At 51.3% G+C, this 17,538-nt stretch overlaps 5 protein-coding genes across 5 annotated transcripts, besides 3 other annotated features; 3 read left to right on the top strand and 2 right to left on the bottom strand.

The window, feature by feature from the left end:
* Positions 1 to 63: 63 nt before the first annotated feature.
* Positions 64 to 1,680, bottom strand: EKO05_0000677 (uncharacterized protein; the record flags this gene model as incomplete). Its single annotated transcript, XM_038944761.1, has 1 exon — positions 64 to 1,680. One exon carries the CDS (start codon positions 1,678 to 1,680, stop codon positions 64 to 66), a length of 1,617 nt encoding a protein of 538 aa, XP_038803217.1.
* Positions 1,681 to 3,351: 1,671 nt separating this feature from the next.
* Positions 3,352 to 4,865, top strand: EKO05_0000676 (uncharacterized protein; the record flags this gene model as incomplete). The annotated part of the gene is made up of 4 exons (XM_038936871.1): positions 3,352 to 3,812; positions 3,909 to 3,996; positions 4,051 to 4,165; positions 4,213 to 4,865. 4 exons carry the CDS (start codon positions 3,352 to 3,354, stop codon positions 4,863 to 4,865), a joined length of 1,317 nt encoding a protein of 438 aa, XP_038803216.1.
* A 636-nt stretch (positions 4,866 to 5,501) lies between these two features.
* EKO05_0000675 (uncharacterized protein) lies at positions 5,502 to 7,766 on the top strand (the record flags this gene model as incomplete). The annotated part of the gene is made up of 3 exons (XM_059635476.1): positions 5,502 to 5,577; positions 5,641 to 6,120; positions 6,172 to 7,766. The coding sequence occupies 3 exons, from the start codon at positions 5,502 to 5,504 to the stop codon at positions 7,764 to 7,766; spliced, it is 2,151 nt and encodes a 716-aa protein (XP_059491459.1).
* Positions 7,767 to 8,366: 600 nt separating this feature from the next.
* EKO05_0000674 (uncharacterized protein) lies at positions 8,367 to 9,846 on the top strand (the record flags this gene model as incomplete). The annotated part of the gene is made up of 7 exons (XM_038936516.1): positions 8,367 to 8,978; positions 9,043 to 9,081; positions 9,145 to 9,450; positions 9,497 to 9,547; positions 9,600 to 9,640; positions 9,691 to 9,721; positions 9,775 to 9,846. The coding sequence occupies 7 exons, from the start codon at positions 8,367 to 8,369 to the stop codon at positions 9,844 to 9,846; spliced, it is 1,152 nt and encodes a 383-aa protein (XP_038803214.1).
* Positions 9,847 to 12,644: 2,798 nt separating this feature from the next.
* Positions 12,645 to 12,689: a tandem repeat.
* A 555-nt stretch (positions 12,690 to 13,244) lies between these two features.
* EKO05_0000673 (uncharacterized protein) lies at positions 13,245 to 14,792 on the bottom strand (the record flags this gene model as incomplete). Its single annotated transcript, XM_038944760.1, has 1 exon — positions 13,245 to 14,792. One exon carries the CDS (start codon positions 14,790 to 14,792, stop codon positions 13,245 to 13,247), a length of 1,548 nt encoding a protein of 515 aa, XP_038803213.1.
* Positions 13,629 to 13,681: a tandem repeat.
* Positions 14,793 to 15,602: 810 nt separating the features above from the next.
* Positions 15,603 to 15,640: a tandem repeat.
* Between the last annotated feature and the right edge of the window lie 1,898 nt (positions 15,641 to 17,538).

Genomic DNA, 17,538 nt, shown 5'->3' with positions numbered 1-17,538 from the left:
CAAAAAGCAAGCAGGTAGTTCATCCAGTTTTAGGCTCGCAGCGGGAGTGACACATCAGCTGTACTACTCGTCTTGGTATATCTCGTCGTTCTCTCCATCGTCAACGTCGTCCTCATCTCCAATACTATCGTTTTTCTGAGCCTCCCTCTCCGTACCCTGGTCTTCCTCCAGCTCTCCTTCTTCTTCATCGATTATCATTGCGCCATCGTCGTACTGTACCGACTTCTTCGTACGCTCTGAGCGACGAGGTGCAGCCTTGTTCTTTTTTGTTCGCTTCGGGCCCTGGTACGCATTGTCATCTGTGTCATCCTCAGAATCGACCATTTGAAAACTAAACGATGAGTTTCCGGTTGTGGTGCGAGCGGTTGACGTGCGCGAGGCACGGGTCGAGCGTGAAGAGAGTGTCTTGCGACGATTTACATATCCATCAACGCGAGTGCTTCTCTTGCGTTTTTCTGAATGCGCAACAGCGTCTCTTTTGTGTTCATCAGTGTCATCATCGCTGAGATCCTTTGTCACACGATCTCGAGGTTTGTAGGTCCCGCCAGCAACTCGAAGGCGTGACAGGATTTGAGCATCTTCGTTGCGAGGTTTCACAATTACTGGTCCACCCAGGCATTCGTGGAGTACCTTCTGAAAGTCAACAGGGTAGAAGTACTGAGCTTCTGGGTTGGCAACGCACCAAGAGACGCAACGAGTCAGGTCCAGAGCGTCCCCGTGCTCTGGCCACACTGCAACACCGTTGGCGAGGTCCTTGAATGGGACGGGATCAGCAGGGTTGTCAGATCGATTTGCAAAAATTCGAGGCCGACGAAACCCAGTCACGCTTATGCTGTGAGGATCGAACTCATCCGGCTTTGTTATGTGTTGATGTGTACCAACAGTCCAACCCTTGTAGGCAACATCTTCTTTGCTGCGCTTGTACATCTGCCCGCGCATCATCATGTAAACAGTGTTGTTGACGATCGCGCCGGCGGGCATCGCACGGTGCTTGTTGAACAATTTAGCGATGTCTTCCGCCTTAGCACTGTTCCAGATGATGCGGTCGATGATGTCCCAGCTCTTTATTGATTGTGGTATGAACGCTGCAATCTCAGCAAGTGTAATGTTTCCATCTGGAAAGCTGTGCTCGGGAGATGGAGCATCGTATAGCTTATCGTGGTTACTCCCTGACTTGTTAGCATGCTGTTTAGGAGCATAGCCAGTCATTGTACGGGGGCTTGAAGAATCAGATCGCGTAGTAGCCCCTGCTATATTCCTCCGAGCATTATGCGCTGCTTGTAATTTCTCCGGATCATCCACTAGATGGTAAATCGGCCTGAAGTTGTTGGCAGGAAGTGAGATGCCTTTCTCCAAGATCAGATGACGCAGTGGGAAATTCTCAGGGCTCTCAGATACGTCATAAATCATCTCTTGTTGAAGAAGAATCTTGCCTTGGAGTCGGTTGTGGCGGTCCAGAACGATTCGTTCATCTTGCAAACATTCTTTCAAAATTTGAGCTGGGTTGCCTCGATGAGCGCGGCATTCTAGGATTCCAAGGTAGAAGAGATGATCAAGCGCGTTGTGCACATATGAGTATTCTGGATCGCTGAAGCGACCGTGTAACTGTTTCTGCGCAAGTTCCAATATGTCTTCGATGTTCCCGAACGTAAGTGCATTAGTGTTCGGTTCTTGGGACATATCTTGATATATTTCCTTAAGAGCGGCCTTCTTCTCTTACCTGATTGACCGTCCTCAAATTTGAACTTTTGGAAGATTTTCGGAAGTGCAGTAGTCAAACTCTGTATCCTAGGCAATGATCGGATCTGAGAGTCTGAGTCGAAATTTCGGGTGGTGAGAAGGATTAACGAGTAAGTTTCGGGTTAAACCTTGGGTTTTCGATATAGACGTAGGACTTCGAGGCATTGTGAAAGACTGCGCGTAGACTCTTTCACTTTGTGATATGACAATGACTTATGTCATTGATGAGCGGGGGCTAGTCAGGGGCCGAAGAACAAAACTGTTCCTTTGTTCGATTTCAAGAACAGATTCGATGTTTCGCGCCGCTGAGGTTCTCGAGATCAGCCGTGGCATATAACGTTGCACTTCAAAGTGAAAGGATCGCTTCAAGACGTTTTCTCCACTATCACCAGTATGTGCGCATTCTATTTGATGATCTACAGCGTGTGGTCATCGATGCGACTTGTCAACATATTTGATATTTTTGGAGGCGCAAACAGACAGGTCTACAGAACTAATGTTGCCATGATGCAAATCTCGAATTGCGTCCCGGATCTTGCCTTTTCGAAAAGTCAATACAGCTTCTGATGGGAACAACGCCTTCCTGATGCCACTGGAAAGACTGCGAAGTAGTTGGATCCACCCTTGAATAGCCCCATAATTATGACGATGCGTTGGCGCTTGGGAAAAAAAACCAGGGGGGGATTTAAGGTGGGGTAAAACTCTAAGCACTTGCGTATCGTTGGAGGTTGTCATCGAAGACCGCATCAGATGTGATGTATGCAATAAGTAGTTTGGCATCCAAAAAAATCATTGTTTTGTGGGGTGTCTTATGTATGTGAACCAAACCATTTCGCCATGTGTGACCCGTGAAAGCCCACGAGCTTGTAGAGTAGGTGCAGGGAACAAAGCAGAGTCAAAGGTCTCGACTATTTTGGGTCTAGCGCTACCCCGACCTTTAGCGTCTCCGGAAGACAGTCCGCGTCTTTTCGATACCCCACGCAACCTTAACACACTGTCTATTGCCTTGCTGTACTTTCAGCTAACATCTTTATGTTACAGATAGTAACAGTCTCTGAAGCACATCGCTGTGGCTCTTGACGTCACATATCCCAGTCTGCTTCAGGAAGTTCGTAAAGGTCTCAAATGTCCGTTGCTGTACTGCTCTCGATCTAGTTCAAGTAGAATCAAATCATGCCTTGTATGAACGGCAAATTAACGCAAGAAGTCCGCTCAAATATGTCAGGATTGATGCTTCCTTAGAGGCCTGACACGGGCGCTACGAGCTAAACTTGGCAGAAATGACGTCTCGACGGTCGATGTCTACGAGAACACAAGAAATGCCATGCCTTGACTAGGTCTAATATGGCAGGTCAAGACAGTCTCCTCATACTGTATCACTCGGTATCAGTGATATCTTACGTCTATCCGGCATAACCGAAGCAAGCAACACGCCTCATCGTCTCGGGCGATAAGCAGGCCAAGATGGGCCAGTGCGGCATATCAGGTTCGAAAACATGCTAGCGAGGCTGAGCACATGACACTAGGTGTCGAGGCCTGCCTCCTTGCTATATATAAGGTGCGCTGGTTCATGCCCATCCGAGATGCTTCTTTTCATAGTGAGCTCCAAGCATGAGATTCGTTCTTCATCTTGCTCTAGCGTCCCTCGCTGCGGGTGTCTCCATCCGTAGCCCATCCGTAAGTTTGTACGAAGGGACCAAAGTTTACCATGTCAAAACCGGAAGACATGTAGCGGATGTCCAGGAGAGGCTCGCAAAACTGTCTCACAACGTGTGGGAGTCAGCCTCTGACCATATCGATGTTGCAATACCTCGACACGAAGTGGCCCGGTTCGAAGCATTGGGCTTGAACTCACGAGTTCTTCATGCAGATCTCGGAGCTTCAATCGCTTCTGAGGCTGAGGTCAGGTCGTATTGGAAGAGACAGGATTACAACACCAGCGGTGACTGGTTCGATAGCTACCACCCTTACGAAGACCATATCGAGTACTTCAAGCAGCTACAAGAGTCATTCCCTGAGAATTCGAACTGGACTAGCTCAGGTACTTCTTATGAAGGTCGTGATATCTACGGGTAAGTTACCACTGGACGCTACCAAGCCTTACGAGTCTTTGCATCTTGCCCTTTCCAACGTTTCCATGTACGACTTTGGCTAACCGTTGTGCACAGTATCCATATGTGGGGCGCCGATGGTCCGGGGAAACCCGCTGTACTCTGGCATGGCACCGTCCATGCTAGAGAGTGGATCGTTGCACCGGTGAGTAACAAAAAGAGTTTTAATCAAGCTACGGCAATTTCTGATAGTGTCCAGACACTGGAGTACATAACCAAGCAGCTCGTCGATGGCTACAAGTCAGGTGACAATCTAACACAGACCTTTCTGAACAGCTACGATTTCTACATCTTTCCAATTGTCAATCCGGATGGTATGTCTCGACTACTATGTACACAGTTTATCTGCTAACTCTAGCAGGCTTTGTCCATACTCAAACAACAGACAGACTGTGGCGGAAGAACCGTCAGCCGCCCCCAGCTACTGCTGCGAATCAGACCTGCTACGGACGTGATATCAACAGGAACTGGGAGCACAACTGGGATGCCAATACACGTGGAGCTTCTGACAATGAGTGCTCGCAGACCTACCGTGGTGTACGACCACGTGACGCCCCAGAGAATGCTGCGATGGACGACTTCCTCCGCAACATCCGTGACGAGCAGGGTATCAAGCTCTACATCGACTGGCACAGCTATAGCCAGCTTATCCTCTGTCCGTTCGGCCATAATGAGTACCTTTATGCGCCGGAGCTTGGCAGATGGACACGTGCTGCCTCTTTGATGAGCCAGGAGATTGCAGCAAATTCCACCAACCAGACTACCTATACCTTCGGACCCAGTGGTGCTGTACTTTACCCCACCACCGGTGTGGGTGTTGACCATGTCTATGCTGTAGGCCGAGCTGAGTGGTCCTACACCATCGAATTGCCCGACACTGGTGACTTTGGCTTCGTGCTTCCCCCTGAGCGCATTCGACCCACTGTCGAGGAGTCGTGGGTGGGTCAAAAGGTTCTGCTGAGTCTGTTGGACGAGACTTTCTTTGACGGAGAAGGACCTGCAATCTTCTATTGAGTGCACAACACATGCACCTATAACATCCACAGAGGCAACCAACATCAAGTACTACCTAGGTAACATCAACTCTGTAACTGCTCAGGCCTTGTTCCACGTACATTTTTCGTTCTTCTCGAATCCTTACAGTCACAAATGCCTTACTAAATAGGTCTTACGCGAATGTTTGACGAACTTGCCTTCACCGCCCTTCATTCCCTTCCTTTATCGTGGCCCAACCATTGTTGCCCTACTTTGCAATCCACCACTATAACCGCAAACAAGCTATCCAACGCTCGGATGCTGTATCGGAAGTCTTGAGTACTGAACAAATATAATTGGCCATCAACTGCATTCTGGTAGTATGCCTAGGCAATTGTGAGGTCACCGAGTGAAGGTGAATGAGAGTTGGTACCAAATCTGACCTGGATTTGCGACCCAATTCACCTTCCTTCTCACTGTGATCCAAGAAATTGCAAAGGGGACGAGCACCTCTGATCATCAGCCATGACCTCAAGACCACTCCCTCATCAACACTAGCTGCCTCCAAACAGTGCCGAGAAGCTTCGAAATACCATGGAGCGCGCAATACGTATACCATTTCCGCTCCCACAAGCGCTTCATCCCAGTGGTCAGTATCTAGGAAATCTATTGATCATGACTGATAGCGTCATGACAGACGAGGCACCACCGAAATCGCAAGCTGGCGTAGGACTGAGACGCTTCGATACCTGTATGTGACCAAACACTCATGAGTCCATAAGCATCCAAATCTGACTGTCAACAGCATGTTCAGCTAAAGGCGTCACACTTGGTGATCATGATGCACAGCTTGGACTTGATAATTCCTCAGATACCATGATTCCGCGACCGCGAACACCGATGCTCAAGCGAGTCAAGTCCAACTGGCATGGACTTCCATCCCCACAAACACCTTCCTACACTTACGATGTTTCTTCATACCAGTCTACAGATGTGCTTTTTGACGGCCACTGCGGCAACAAGAAAGAATCACCTCGTTCTCCTGAGCGAAGGGGACGCGTTCGCCCGCCAGGCACTCCAGATGCCGTTGTCAGTCACTTCAACACTCCATTCTCGCCATCAACGTCGGACAACGCATTCTCTTTTGAATCCAAAGAGCCGAGTGTCCTATCTCAACGCAGACTAAGGGCCTTACCCACGTTAATCGAGGTTGACGCAGAGTCGGCGCTTGAACACTCCACTCAATCGTCAACTCGTCGCAGTTCTCGCCTGAAGAACAAGATGAAGAATCAAGGTAAGATACTTAGACTCAATCTTGTTCCCTCTAACAAGCATGAACCCATAGAAGAGACCAATTCGATATTCAAGCCAACCAAACGGGTCACTCAAGCTCCACCAATCTCGCCGCAAGAGCCATCACAGCAAATCTTCACATCCGCTGAGCCCGCCACTTCTTCCTTCGAGATGGCTATTGCTCATGGTGACGAACTGCCCACTCTACATTCCACGGACTGGCAGCTAATGTATCCACCCGGTGGGAGCAGCCATCCATCATACCCGTGGCCGGCAGCAGATCCACGTCTTGTCTTTGAACCGCATTATGTCCCTCTCAGGAACGGTTTGCCTGATGTCTCCTACGTACCTGGATTAATCCTCCCGATGGGATGGCGTCAAGTCTGCTGGTCTGGACTCCATCCTGTCGTCTTCGACCCGTTCCGCCAAGCATTCAAACTCACTCCGGTGGGTCCGTTGCCTTTGACATGTGAGGAGGTTCATCAGGGTGGGCTCCAGAACTACATTCCGGGTGGCAAATCACATCCAGAGTTCGGCTTGTTGCCGCAAATGTCTACGTTCAGTGATGGATCTGACCACGAGGTTTTTAACTTCGAAGGAATTGATTGGGTGCTGCCATGGTCGCACATGAAAGGAATCTCTGAGATCGATAGCGGCTTGGTAAGCAGCATTATCGGTGCCGACATGAAGCAGCCTACAGCCCTCGTCACTTCAGTCGCCCAACCGAAATCGCACTATGTGGAGGCTCGTGACTGCCCAGATCATGTCATCGATCTTGAAGACGGTTGGCGCTGGCTGAAGGCGTTAGATCCGAATGGCACAGCGGCATTCACACCTACGCCAGGTAAAACCTGGAGCGGTACAGGTATACCGATGACTTCTCGAAAGACCAAGCAACCTATCGCCAGCCTTATGGCGCTGGCTATGAAGGATAAAGACACAGATGCTGGCAACTATCTCGTTAAGCAAGATCGAAAGAGGTTCTGCTCTTTCAAGAGCGTGGCCACACCGGTTCATATCGACATCACGCTTCTTCAAGACGTCGAGTTCACGATCATGGAACTTTTGTGCTACTTCCCTTCACACTATCAGTGGCGAGGAGGAGGTAGTCGTCTGTCACGCTCAGGAATGGGTCCTAGCGATGTTGCAAATGTCATTAACATGGTCCGATGTCTGCCTCCTGCTTCGACCTGTAAAGCCAGCACAGTCGACGGATACATAACCTGGCGGGATCTTCAGGAAGACGGCTCTCGTATCCACAATGAGCCTCCAGACATGGAAGCAACCGATTACACGGCAGAACACTGGTCCAGCCTCATCTGGGAGGCACAAGACTACCCTCTCCTTGCTATTGCACTCGGGCTACAGGAGCTGCCCTCGGGTCTCAACGCTGGGCCTATCACAGCACTCATCAAGTGGTGCCGCGAGAATGACCGCATCCAAGTCATGCTCAGCGACGTGCCTTCCTTGCTCAGAGAGGCCAACATCGAGTCACCGATTGATCCTAGCAACGGATTCGACCCTGACAAGGGGTTCCTCTCACTCCACGCTGAAGTTATCAAACTAGACCGCAAGCGCGTGATCCAAGAGAAGAAGGACCTTCATTCCGACAAAGAGAGGAAGTCTAGGAAGAGGAAGTTCGGTTAAGCCACACTGAAGAGCCTCTGCAAGAACAATCTAGAATGTTGGCTAGATTTGACGTACTGACATTACAATCGACCGCGGAGAACTTGGTCAGGGTTTGGTTGCCTATTGGCGTTGTCAACCACAGATTTCTTGGCTCAGGAAAGCGGCGTATCTGAGGAAAGACGGTGCCTTGTTTTACATTGCGGCAGTTCAACAAAGATTTTTCTGCACTTCTGAGTCATGATTAGATCCAAGAAAACCGTGATTAAATGCAAAAATAAGGGCAAGTGACAGTAGCGTTTTCGGTTGTTTGATTGGTTGTGTGTAAGGTCACGTGAGTTGCGACCGGCTACAAAAGTGAACCTCGGACCGAATATACACTAAGGATAAGCTGGCGGTTGCCATCTTAGAGTACTTCTTAGATTAAAGTGAGACGTGGTGCATTCTTCGCGTGGCGTTGATTGGCCACTAGCTTCCCATGTTTTGCTTTGCTCTCCTCCGGAGTGCCCGTTACGGCTTGGCTGAAATACGTACTATAATACCATCCAATGTCCGGGTGTTGAGTCTCGAGTCAAACATTCAATTATCCCTTGCTTAGTTCTAATCTTTCCTTATTCCAAGATGTCATATCCTATCTCAACGACCGCGATTGTGAGCGACGCACCAGACGGCACCCATCCTCGATGGCGCATAGTGAAGGTGCAGTTGAGAGAGCCAAACGAGGACGAGCTTCTGGTCCGAATCGTAGCCTCGGGTATATGCCACACCGATATTGCCATCTCGACATTTCCAGAAGACACACCTGGGTTCCAACCGTACCCGAAAATCATGGGCCATGAGGGTGCTGGCATCGTCGAGCGAATTGGAAGCAATATCAGCCACGTTAAGAAAGGGGACAAGGTCTTACTAAGTTTTGACTACTGTGGTAACGAGCAGTGTCGGGCCTGTGAAGATGAGACACCAGGCTATTGCAACGAGTTCCACGTGAAGAATCTCTCCAGTGTGCCTGGCGTCTTTCAAGTGGACGATGGAAAGTCTGCTGGCGGATTATTCTTTGGCCAGTCGAGCTTCTCCAGTATTGCGTTGGTGAAAGGGGCATCCGTCGTGAACGTCGAGCAGCTTGTGAAGGATGAAGAAGAGCTGAAGCTGTTCGCTCCTATGGGTTGTGGCTACCAAACGGGAGCTGCTTCCGTGACTGAGGTAGTGGATGTTGGGAATAAGGACGCTGTTGTTGTGAGTGGAGCCATAACCTCTCAGAGCACTGTAACATACATGAGTGCTGACCTATTTGTGAAAGGTTCTTGGCCTGGGAGGTGTCGGCATGTCCGCAATTATGGTCAGCCAGCTCTACATTGATGTGCAGCATCTCAGCGAACCTCTTGTTCTGATATAGATGCAGGCTGCCAATGTTCGAGGCGCGAAGACCATCATCGCAGTGGAAAGGATCCAGTCGCGACTTGCTCTTGCTAAAGAGATGGGAGCAACACATGTGATTGATACGTCAAACTTCAGGAATCTAACAGCCGACCTTCCTATAGCTATCCGAGAGATTGTGCCAGCGGGCGCCAATGCGGTCTTTGACACAACGGGTGTAGTACCCCTAATTGCGGGCGCGGTCAAGGCATTGCATTTCAAAGGCCAGATCATCTTGATCGGCATCGTGAACGGGAAGACAATGGATCTTGATCTTGGCGAGCTGTTGAATGTGAGTAGAGCGGGGAAGCTAGTTTCGATTATACTGACGATTGCAGCGCGGTACCGCTATTCGTGGGTCCGTTGAGGGAAACGCACAGCCATCCAAGGTCAGTATTTTGCAGGATGTTCCTACGTATCAGTACTTACGACTGCCATCAGTTCATACCGCAGATGATCGATTGGTATCGGCAAGGCAACTTGTGAGTTTCATCCGGGTACCGTACACGCGGATGCTAACACTGAGCGAAAGTCCGATCGAGAAGCTGGTCAAGTACTACCCAGTAAGAGATAATTTTGCACTGTTAATTGGCTATAACCCATCTAACGAAGTCAGTCTGAGGATTTCGAGAAGGCTCTGACGGACATGCATCTTGGGAGTACGATCAAGCCGGTTTTACTCTGGTAACGAACAGACCAACCTCGAGGGAAGCCGATGAGTGTCAAAAGTCTGAGTGATCCGAGGTCTAGCGATGCATCGTTGCAGTGGGTATGAGATGTAGACGATTGGTGACTGAGTAAATTCGTGGGCGCTCTTACACTCTCTGGATGTCTTCAATATGGAGCAGCAAAGGCCCTTGAGTATACGTAGTTATAGAGGACTAAGGTTATGTATTCGCCTTCCTCAGCACTATCGTCTCTACTCAGGACCTCCATACCACTTTTGTTGAATGAACGTTGCGGCTTTTGTGTCCGGCTTTTGCTGCTCTGCAGGAGGGAGGCGCAGATTAGTCGTATGTTGCAAGATAGGCAAGGTATTTTGCGTGGAATCGAAGATGGACAATGCAAACTGGTTTAAGACAGTGATTTCTTCGTGCGAGAAGCTTTACAAGATGATCCGGTGGAGCTTGCGCACGCACTTTGCCTTCACCTACAACAACAAAGCACGGTCAGCTAAGTCAACAGGTTGTGCACACTCTCACCTCTAAACGTTAGTCTCCCATCTTCTTCCATCGATTACAATCGCCTGTACCGCTCAACAGCCGCAGGACGCCCCCCATGGTTAACCTCCAAGACCTGCTTCGCGTCACCTCTCTCCTTTCCGGTACTGCCCACTACCGTCACCTCGCTCTCGCCAGTCCCGACTTCTCCCAGTCTATCGATAATGCCTATATGCGAACGTCGTTCTGAAAAGGTGCGCTAATTAGTGGACGCGTAATCAGACAGCAATTCTCCTTCGCACCAGGCTTGTCAAAAATCAAATGGATTCCATAATTTTGTCTTAATTTTGTTTGATTATCTCAAATCAAACAAACAAAACTGCAGGAGGCCTCAAAATCAAACAAAATCAATGAATCTATCAGAAATTATTGTTTTCGTTTGATTTGGTTTGTATACCTAAGTGAGGGTGATAGAGAATGTCATGTGTAAAATTGGGGGGATGAAGGGGTTGGAAGGACACGTGATTACAACACAGCCGAGGCTACCCTGACTGCTCCCGCCCTAGCCACCTGGTCTTCTTTCAATATTCAATGAAACAAACAAACAAAATTAGAAAATTAGGGCTCAAACTCAACAAAACAATAGCCCGTTGCTAAAAAGCGTCAAACAAATCAAACAGAGGCTTGAAACATTGTTTGTTTTGTTTGTTGACAAGCTTGCTTCGCACGCTCTTCGACTTTTCTGTGATCGCCGCCATCGTCCAGAAACCCGGCATTACCTTCTCTCAAAGATGGTACGACCATGTCGAGGACTGGGTGTGTCACTTGCCGTGCACATGTGGCCGGGAAAAGTTGCGCGATCGATATATCGGATTTCTCGCAGCTCGACCACGCGCTAGTCGAAGATGGATCGATCAAGCGAGCGACGGATACGAGCCAGCTGTTGTCGGCATCTTCTTGATCCTCTTGCCCGATTTGGCAGGTCTTACTATGAATTCTGTGACGGAGACGGACTGCTATGGCAAGAGAATGAAGAAGCTTGAGGCAACACACAACGAGATGAGCATGTTGTCTGGTGGTGACAAACTTGCACTAGACAACGAGCTGGTGGCGAGCTCCCAGAAGCTGCGTCATCTTCGCACGACAAAAACGACTTCATGTCAGTTCGTCGTGATTGCTCTGCTTCGTTATCTGGGATTAGGCCTGGCTTTCCCTCCTAACGTGAAGGACCTGATGCCAGTAGCGTGTGTACCACTGTCAGAGGCCTTGCCGACTCCGACCAATCTCACACATCGTTGGCGTTGCATTGCGAAAGAATCATTATCGCGATCGAACCAAATAAGAGGATGTCACAGCTGTGTATCTCAATGATATGCTCTGTATCCTGCGTAATTTACAGCACCTGAGAGTTGTCCTTGGACTGCCCAAATCCTGGCCTCACATAGACAGAGAAGATCACACAGAAGCGTGTGGCTACTGCGACTTCTCTCTACCGAGCTACGACTACCTCTCATACCATTTGTGCAGCGCACACATTCGGCTGAAAAGTTTGGTTATTGACTTTAGCAGAGACCTACGTGACTTACTTTGCAGAAGGTCCGAGATCGCCGAGCAACTAGGTATCAGTAGGACGCTACTCAAGAAAACCGAGGAGGTTCACCGCTCTGGAACGACTCGTCGCGCCATCCGAAGCCTTCATGACTTCGCGAATTAAACGACATTCTTTGACTTCGATGTGCAAGGACCTGCCGCGCACCCTCCGTACCCTCGAAATTATCAATCCTCCCAAACGCATTGGCAGGCTACTATCTGCTATACACAATTAGATCGAGGAGCATCCATCAGACCGTGTCTTGAGGGACATCGTCGTACATCAATTGCAACTAAGAATCACGATGGAGGATCTTCTGCAAGACCAACTACGCGCTTTTGGAGTCACTGTGCACGAGGGCGTGGACATGGAGGACATGGATCCGCTTTCTTGAGCGCTGGAGTGTTTGATAGGGTATGAGAATCGAGGCGTAGTATCTGGTCGTTCTTTTGCTTCATACCATAGCATTGTCTTCACCTCCCAAATCCACACTTTCGCAAACAAAGTCCTCACTCACAATGTCGATAACCGCAAGACCATATAACGCCCCAGCCTCTGCACATTCAAGCCCCTTAGTTAGCTAGACATACATGAAAACACGTCTTAACCTGAATCAACGTCCTTACAAAGCTGCAACCCTGCACGTCCTCACCGTCCTAGCCACAAGACAAGTCGCGCAAAACGCCCGACGAAGCTCCATGAGCAGAAAACCGTGCTACGTAGACAACACAGTTTAACCCAAACCAACCTGACCATCAACCACCAATCACCATCAGCAACAAAGCCCTACCATGGTTAAAAAATAAAAAATAAACACCCACCGCCCGCGTCTACACACTCAGCACACACAACAGCAGTGTACACGCACCCAGCGCCCCGTCTTCGACGCATGCAATCCAAAGATCCAAGGACCTCCAAACGCCACTACCCCCCCCCCCCCCTTCCACACTAACAGTGCCCACCAGCCCAGCGCAAGACCTACCACCACACTCACACAGAAATCAGCCAACAGCACCGGGTAGCGTCGCGCGACCCAGCCCAGGACATGTCCGATGCGGCTGAAAGTGGAGCCATCGGAGGCCGAGATGTCGGAGGGTATCGGGAACTGACGGCAGTCCGGGCCTGCGAAGAAACGTAAGTTTGGGGGCACAGAGAGTGAAGAAACGCGGGTGTGATCGGAGACGAGCAGGGAGGACAGTGGATCATGATAGGCGCAAGGAAAAAACTTCGTCACCGCTTGCAGTTTTTCGTTTGTGAAAGTGATATAAAGGATTCATTCAGTCATGATGCTACGTATTTTGTCAACTACATTGCTGTTTTCATTTCCATGCCTTCTCAAGAGCGGACCGACTCGACCTTGTCGACGTTCTTCTCGTCGCCCTTCTCGATAGAGACGATGTCGCTGGCGAACCCGCCGGTCAGCGGCCTCCTCGACTCGCGCACGATGCCGGTGATGCTGCGGCCGCTGCTGAACATCATCTCAAGCTCCTCAAGCGAGCGGCCCATAGTCTCGGGGTAGAGGAAGTACACAACCGGCACGATGATGGCGGAGATGATGAGGAAGACGAGGTAGTACTTCCAGCCGATGGTCTCGATGGCGACGGGGGTGGCCATGTTGACGACGAAGTTCCACAGCCAGTGGTTGGCGGTTGAGATACCGGCCATAGGGACACGGAGACGTGTGGGCGCGACTTCGGTGCAGTAGAGGAAGTTGGCGCCGAGGAAACCAACGGGGATGAAGAAGTTGAAGAGGAAGACGAACAGCGCAGAGGCGATTTGCGCAGCGTTGTTGGTCTTGGGGAAGGAGGAGGCGACAGCAAGAGCCAACATGCACGAAGCCATGCCCGCGCCGGAGAACATGAAGAGCTTGCGACGACCAAATCGGTCGATAGTAAAGAAGGCGACAAAGCAGGACAGGAATTTCCAGGTGAGTGCGCCACCAGACAGGATGCGGGAGGTCTCCGAGCTAAGGCCGAGACCCTGCTGGAAGATGATGGTGGAGTAGGTGGAGATCAAATTGGAACCGCACATCTGCTGGAGGAACTGCAGAAAGATGCATAGGGAGAATCGGTAGAACAGCTTGTCCTTGCCGTTAGTGAAGATGTCGCTGATCTTGACGGCGCTGCCCTTTGTCTCTTCGAGAGCAAGTTCGATAGCGCTGATCTCAGACGCAATCTCGGGATCGTGGAGGTCAAGGCCCTTGAACTGAGACAAGCTCTTCCTGGCATCCTCGACGCGGCCCTTGTTCACCAACCATCGAGGCGACTCGGGGATAACGAAGACAACGGCCATGGGGATGAGCGAGATAACGGTGGGGATGGCAAGAGGAATACGCCATTGGAGAGGAAGGTTGTTCTGCTCGAAGAATCCGAGGTTGATCCAGGCCTCGAGGAGGTAGCCCAGGGCAATGAAGCAGCCGTCAAGCACGACGTGCTTACCACGGTTGGCAGAGGACGAACACTCAGACTGCCAGACAGGTACAGTAGCACTGAGCTGGCCAACGCCCCAGCCGAGAATGAAGCGGCCAACGACGAACTGGGCAATACCGAAAGAGGTGCACTGTAGGATCTCGCCAATAAGAGTGCAGATAGCGCCAACGAAGATGACCTTGCGGCGACCAAGAACATCGCCAATCCAGGAACAGGTAAGTGCGCCGAAGAGGGCACCAAGGGTGAAGGTGGCAACAACGGCACCTTGCTTGGTCGACCTCTCGCTCTTCAGAGCGCCACTAACATGGACCGTGTCGATCGAAGGAAAGTGCTTGTTCCAGTCACTAAGCGACAGGAGACCGCCAACACCAGACTGGTTGTAACCAAACAAGACGAAAGAGGGTAAGACGACCAGCAGAAGCTGGGTCATCTGGAGAGACTTTCCAGTGAGCATGATTGTGGTGGGTGGGTATGAGGTGAGTAGTGAACAGACGAGAGACTGCGTCAATCGACAGACACGAGAGATGCCTGGGTGAAGGAGACGGAGAGGCTGAAGAAGCAGCGATGGAGGCGAGCGAGAGCTACTTGTACTCTGTCCCCCGTCCCCACATTATTGGGGCGTGTGGGCATTGGCCATGATGGAGGTCCACCTGGGGGATACCGGAGATGCATGTCGAAGCGCTGTCCGAAGGCTCTTTCGAGCTGAAAACAAAGCTGGCGCGAGAAGCGAGAGCACCCCCGTGCAGACTCCACACTGGGTCCCACCGGTGTGTGGAGAAAAAAGAAGAAGGATTCCCAGCCAGGTTGCTCGCGCCGGGGGGCGGCAAGGCGAAACCCCGGGTGTGCGTGAATTTATTGAGTGTGTGCAAGTGATGTCAAAGGCCGGCGAGGTGGCAGCGCTATTGGCAATGGGGGGCCCCTGGATGCTTCTCGACTCGGCGGCCTCGGGGGATGGGAAGCCTCCGATGATATGAACGCCTTACCAGGACGCGTTACGTCGTGAGGCGGTCGGAGGTGGGTGGCCAATAGCACCTTGAGGCTGGAATCCGTCTGTCAAGCGTTTCCGACTGGCGATACGAGAGCCGACGCCGGTCTGGCTGCTGGAGTGCGTGTGAGCAGTGTGAGGTCCCAGCTAAGCCAGACAAGCTTTAGCTTGGCGCCGCCGCCACCGCCAAACGGCCTGTTCGTTGATCCTCTCTGTCCTCACGATTCCAGCAGGGAACCTCTCTGGACCATGGACGAGATTTTGGGGTAAATTCCGTCCCTGCGTTCTCTGCGCTGGACTGAGCCTGCCCTGCGCTGTTGTTCGCCTCCAATGACATCAGTCCATGGGAAATGCAGGTGCCCCGACCTGGCGCGCTGCGAGATGAGGCGATTGGCCGACGGTCCTGTCCACGACCTTCACGACTCGCCTGCTTCGTCTCTGTGGATGCATGACAATCCTTTCTCGCTCGCACTGCGACGCTATGCAGGCCCCAAGCAGCCTGGCACACCACGAACCAATTTCCATTCCACCAGGGCGCCCTCGCCTTGTTCGACCGAGAGTCGGTCATTGGTGAGCCAAACGTCTCCACCGTCACCACCGACGAGCCGGCACGACGCTTGAACAAGACTAGCGCTTCAGAGGCTGCTTGTTGATCGTGTGAGGTATTTGTGGGTGCGGGCGAGTGCCGAAGGCCGTCTTACGGCTTTCTTTCTGGAAACACCGATCTCGCAGAGATGTCACCATGCAGAAATGTCTGAAATTTCATATACAACATGCACGTCAACCCGGTCATCCGGCTCTTGCTGTACGACTCTCACCCTGTCTGTCCTGCACCACCTGCACCGGAAATAAGCACGTCTGACACTTTCCTTGCACCAACGCATGCGGCCGCGCATGCACAAGCCCTCTTGGCTTCCAGCCTCCACGCTTGTTCACACGTCTTCCGCTTGCGCCCTTCCCGCCGCCAAGCTCCGACTTCGTACAATATCCGACATGGCATGCCTTGCGAGACGCCGTGTCTGACGCGTGGAGAGAGTGCAAAATCTTGCGTGCCGAAACATGACTCTCACAAACAGCAATGGCTCCTCCCTTGGCAAGCAGAGTCTTCACCATCTTGCGACAGACATGCATCGCCAAAAGAGGACAGACGACCTCTGCTACAAGAAGCTGGACGCAAGCCTGGGACATGTTAGAGCTAATGCTGCAGTTTACAGTACCAACAGTTCCATAGCTATAGTTTGACACCACGTCTCGAGTCCAACTGTTCGGAAGCGCTCTTTTCGGGCGCGGGCGGTGCCCTAGTTCCTTTGGAAGATCGTCTAGCCTCGACCATGGCCGTGTCCTGAGGACTATCATCCACTTCCCTCCGGTGAGCAAAAAACAAAAACTTCACGTTGAGCGGGTATCCACCAGTTGGACGGGATTCCACCTTCAAGCCGACCGTTTCTCGAAGCTCAGGTGAATCGTTCACGCGGCGCCCGGACGCTTATGCGCGTGCAATGAAAATTCAATTCGCACATCTTGGCTGCGATGCTTGCCTAGTCTGCGAAAGGAAGCTGAAGGTCAGGATTGATATCAAAGCGCTTGCCACATCGCTTGCATCAGATAGAACTACATGTCTTTCTGACGGAGCCATCTCCACTGTCTCTGCTCACTCGTGCTTGCGCAATTTATCTCTCGAGGTGTGGCTGCGGCGGGTACGTACAAGCGCAGTACACAGGAGGCCAGGCTCGAGTCTCGCACCAGGCAAGTCGAGGCCAATAACGACACTCGCGCTCGTGTCCGCCAACAACATGGACATCGTTTCCCCCTTGCGTCAGCTCAACGTCGATAATGGGGCCCCAATTACCCCGTATACCCCGAACGTAGCGCCTCTGCGAAAACCTGGAGGCCCTAGAAAACAAGTCGATGCACTTGAAGCCGTGCCTAACGATCCCCAGAGGCATTTTCATGCTCGTGCACGATCGTATTCGGGCAGCATCGGAATCGCGCTAGAGAAACGGCCGGGTGAATCAGGGAACCCCCGAATGTCAAACGCCGACGAGATGACGAATTTTGCTCTTTGACATGCCATGACATGTTCGCTTCCCAATGCTTCCCCATGGAGGAAATGCGGCAGCGGTGTAATCTGGTAAATGACAACCCCATCTTCCGAGCATATGGGATCATGGGGCCCCAGTCGGCCTCCAGACGTTCATCACCGAGATCGAACCCC

The sequence above is a fragment of the Ascochyta rabiei genome, chromosome 1 (genome assembly GCF_004011695.2).
Source record: "Ascochyta rabiei chromosome 1, complete sequence".
In the NCBI taxonomy this organism is placed as follows: domain Eukaryota; kingdom Fungi; phylum Ascomycota; class Dothideomycetes; order Pleosporales; family Didymellaceae; genus Ascochyta; species Ascochyta rabiei.
The sequence above is the reverse complement of the archived record's forward strand: the minus strand, read 5'-3'. Positions and strand labels throughout refer to the sequence as shown.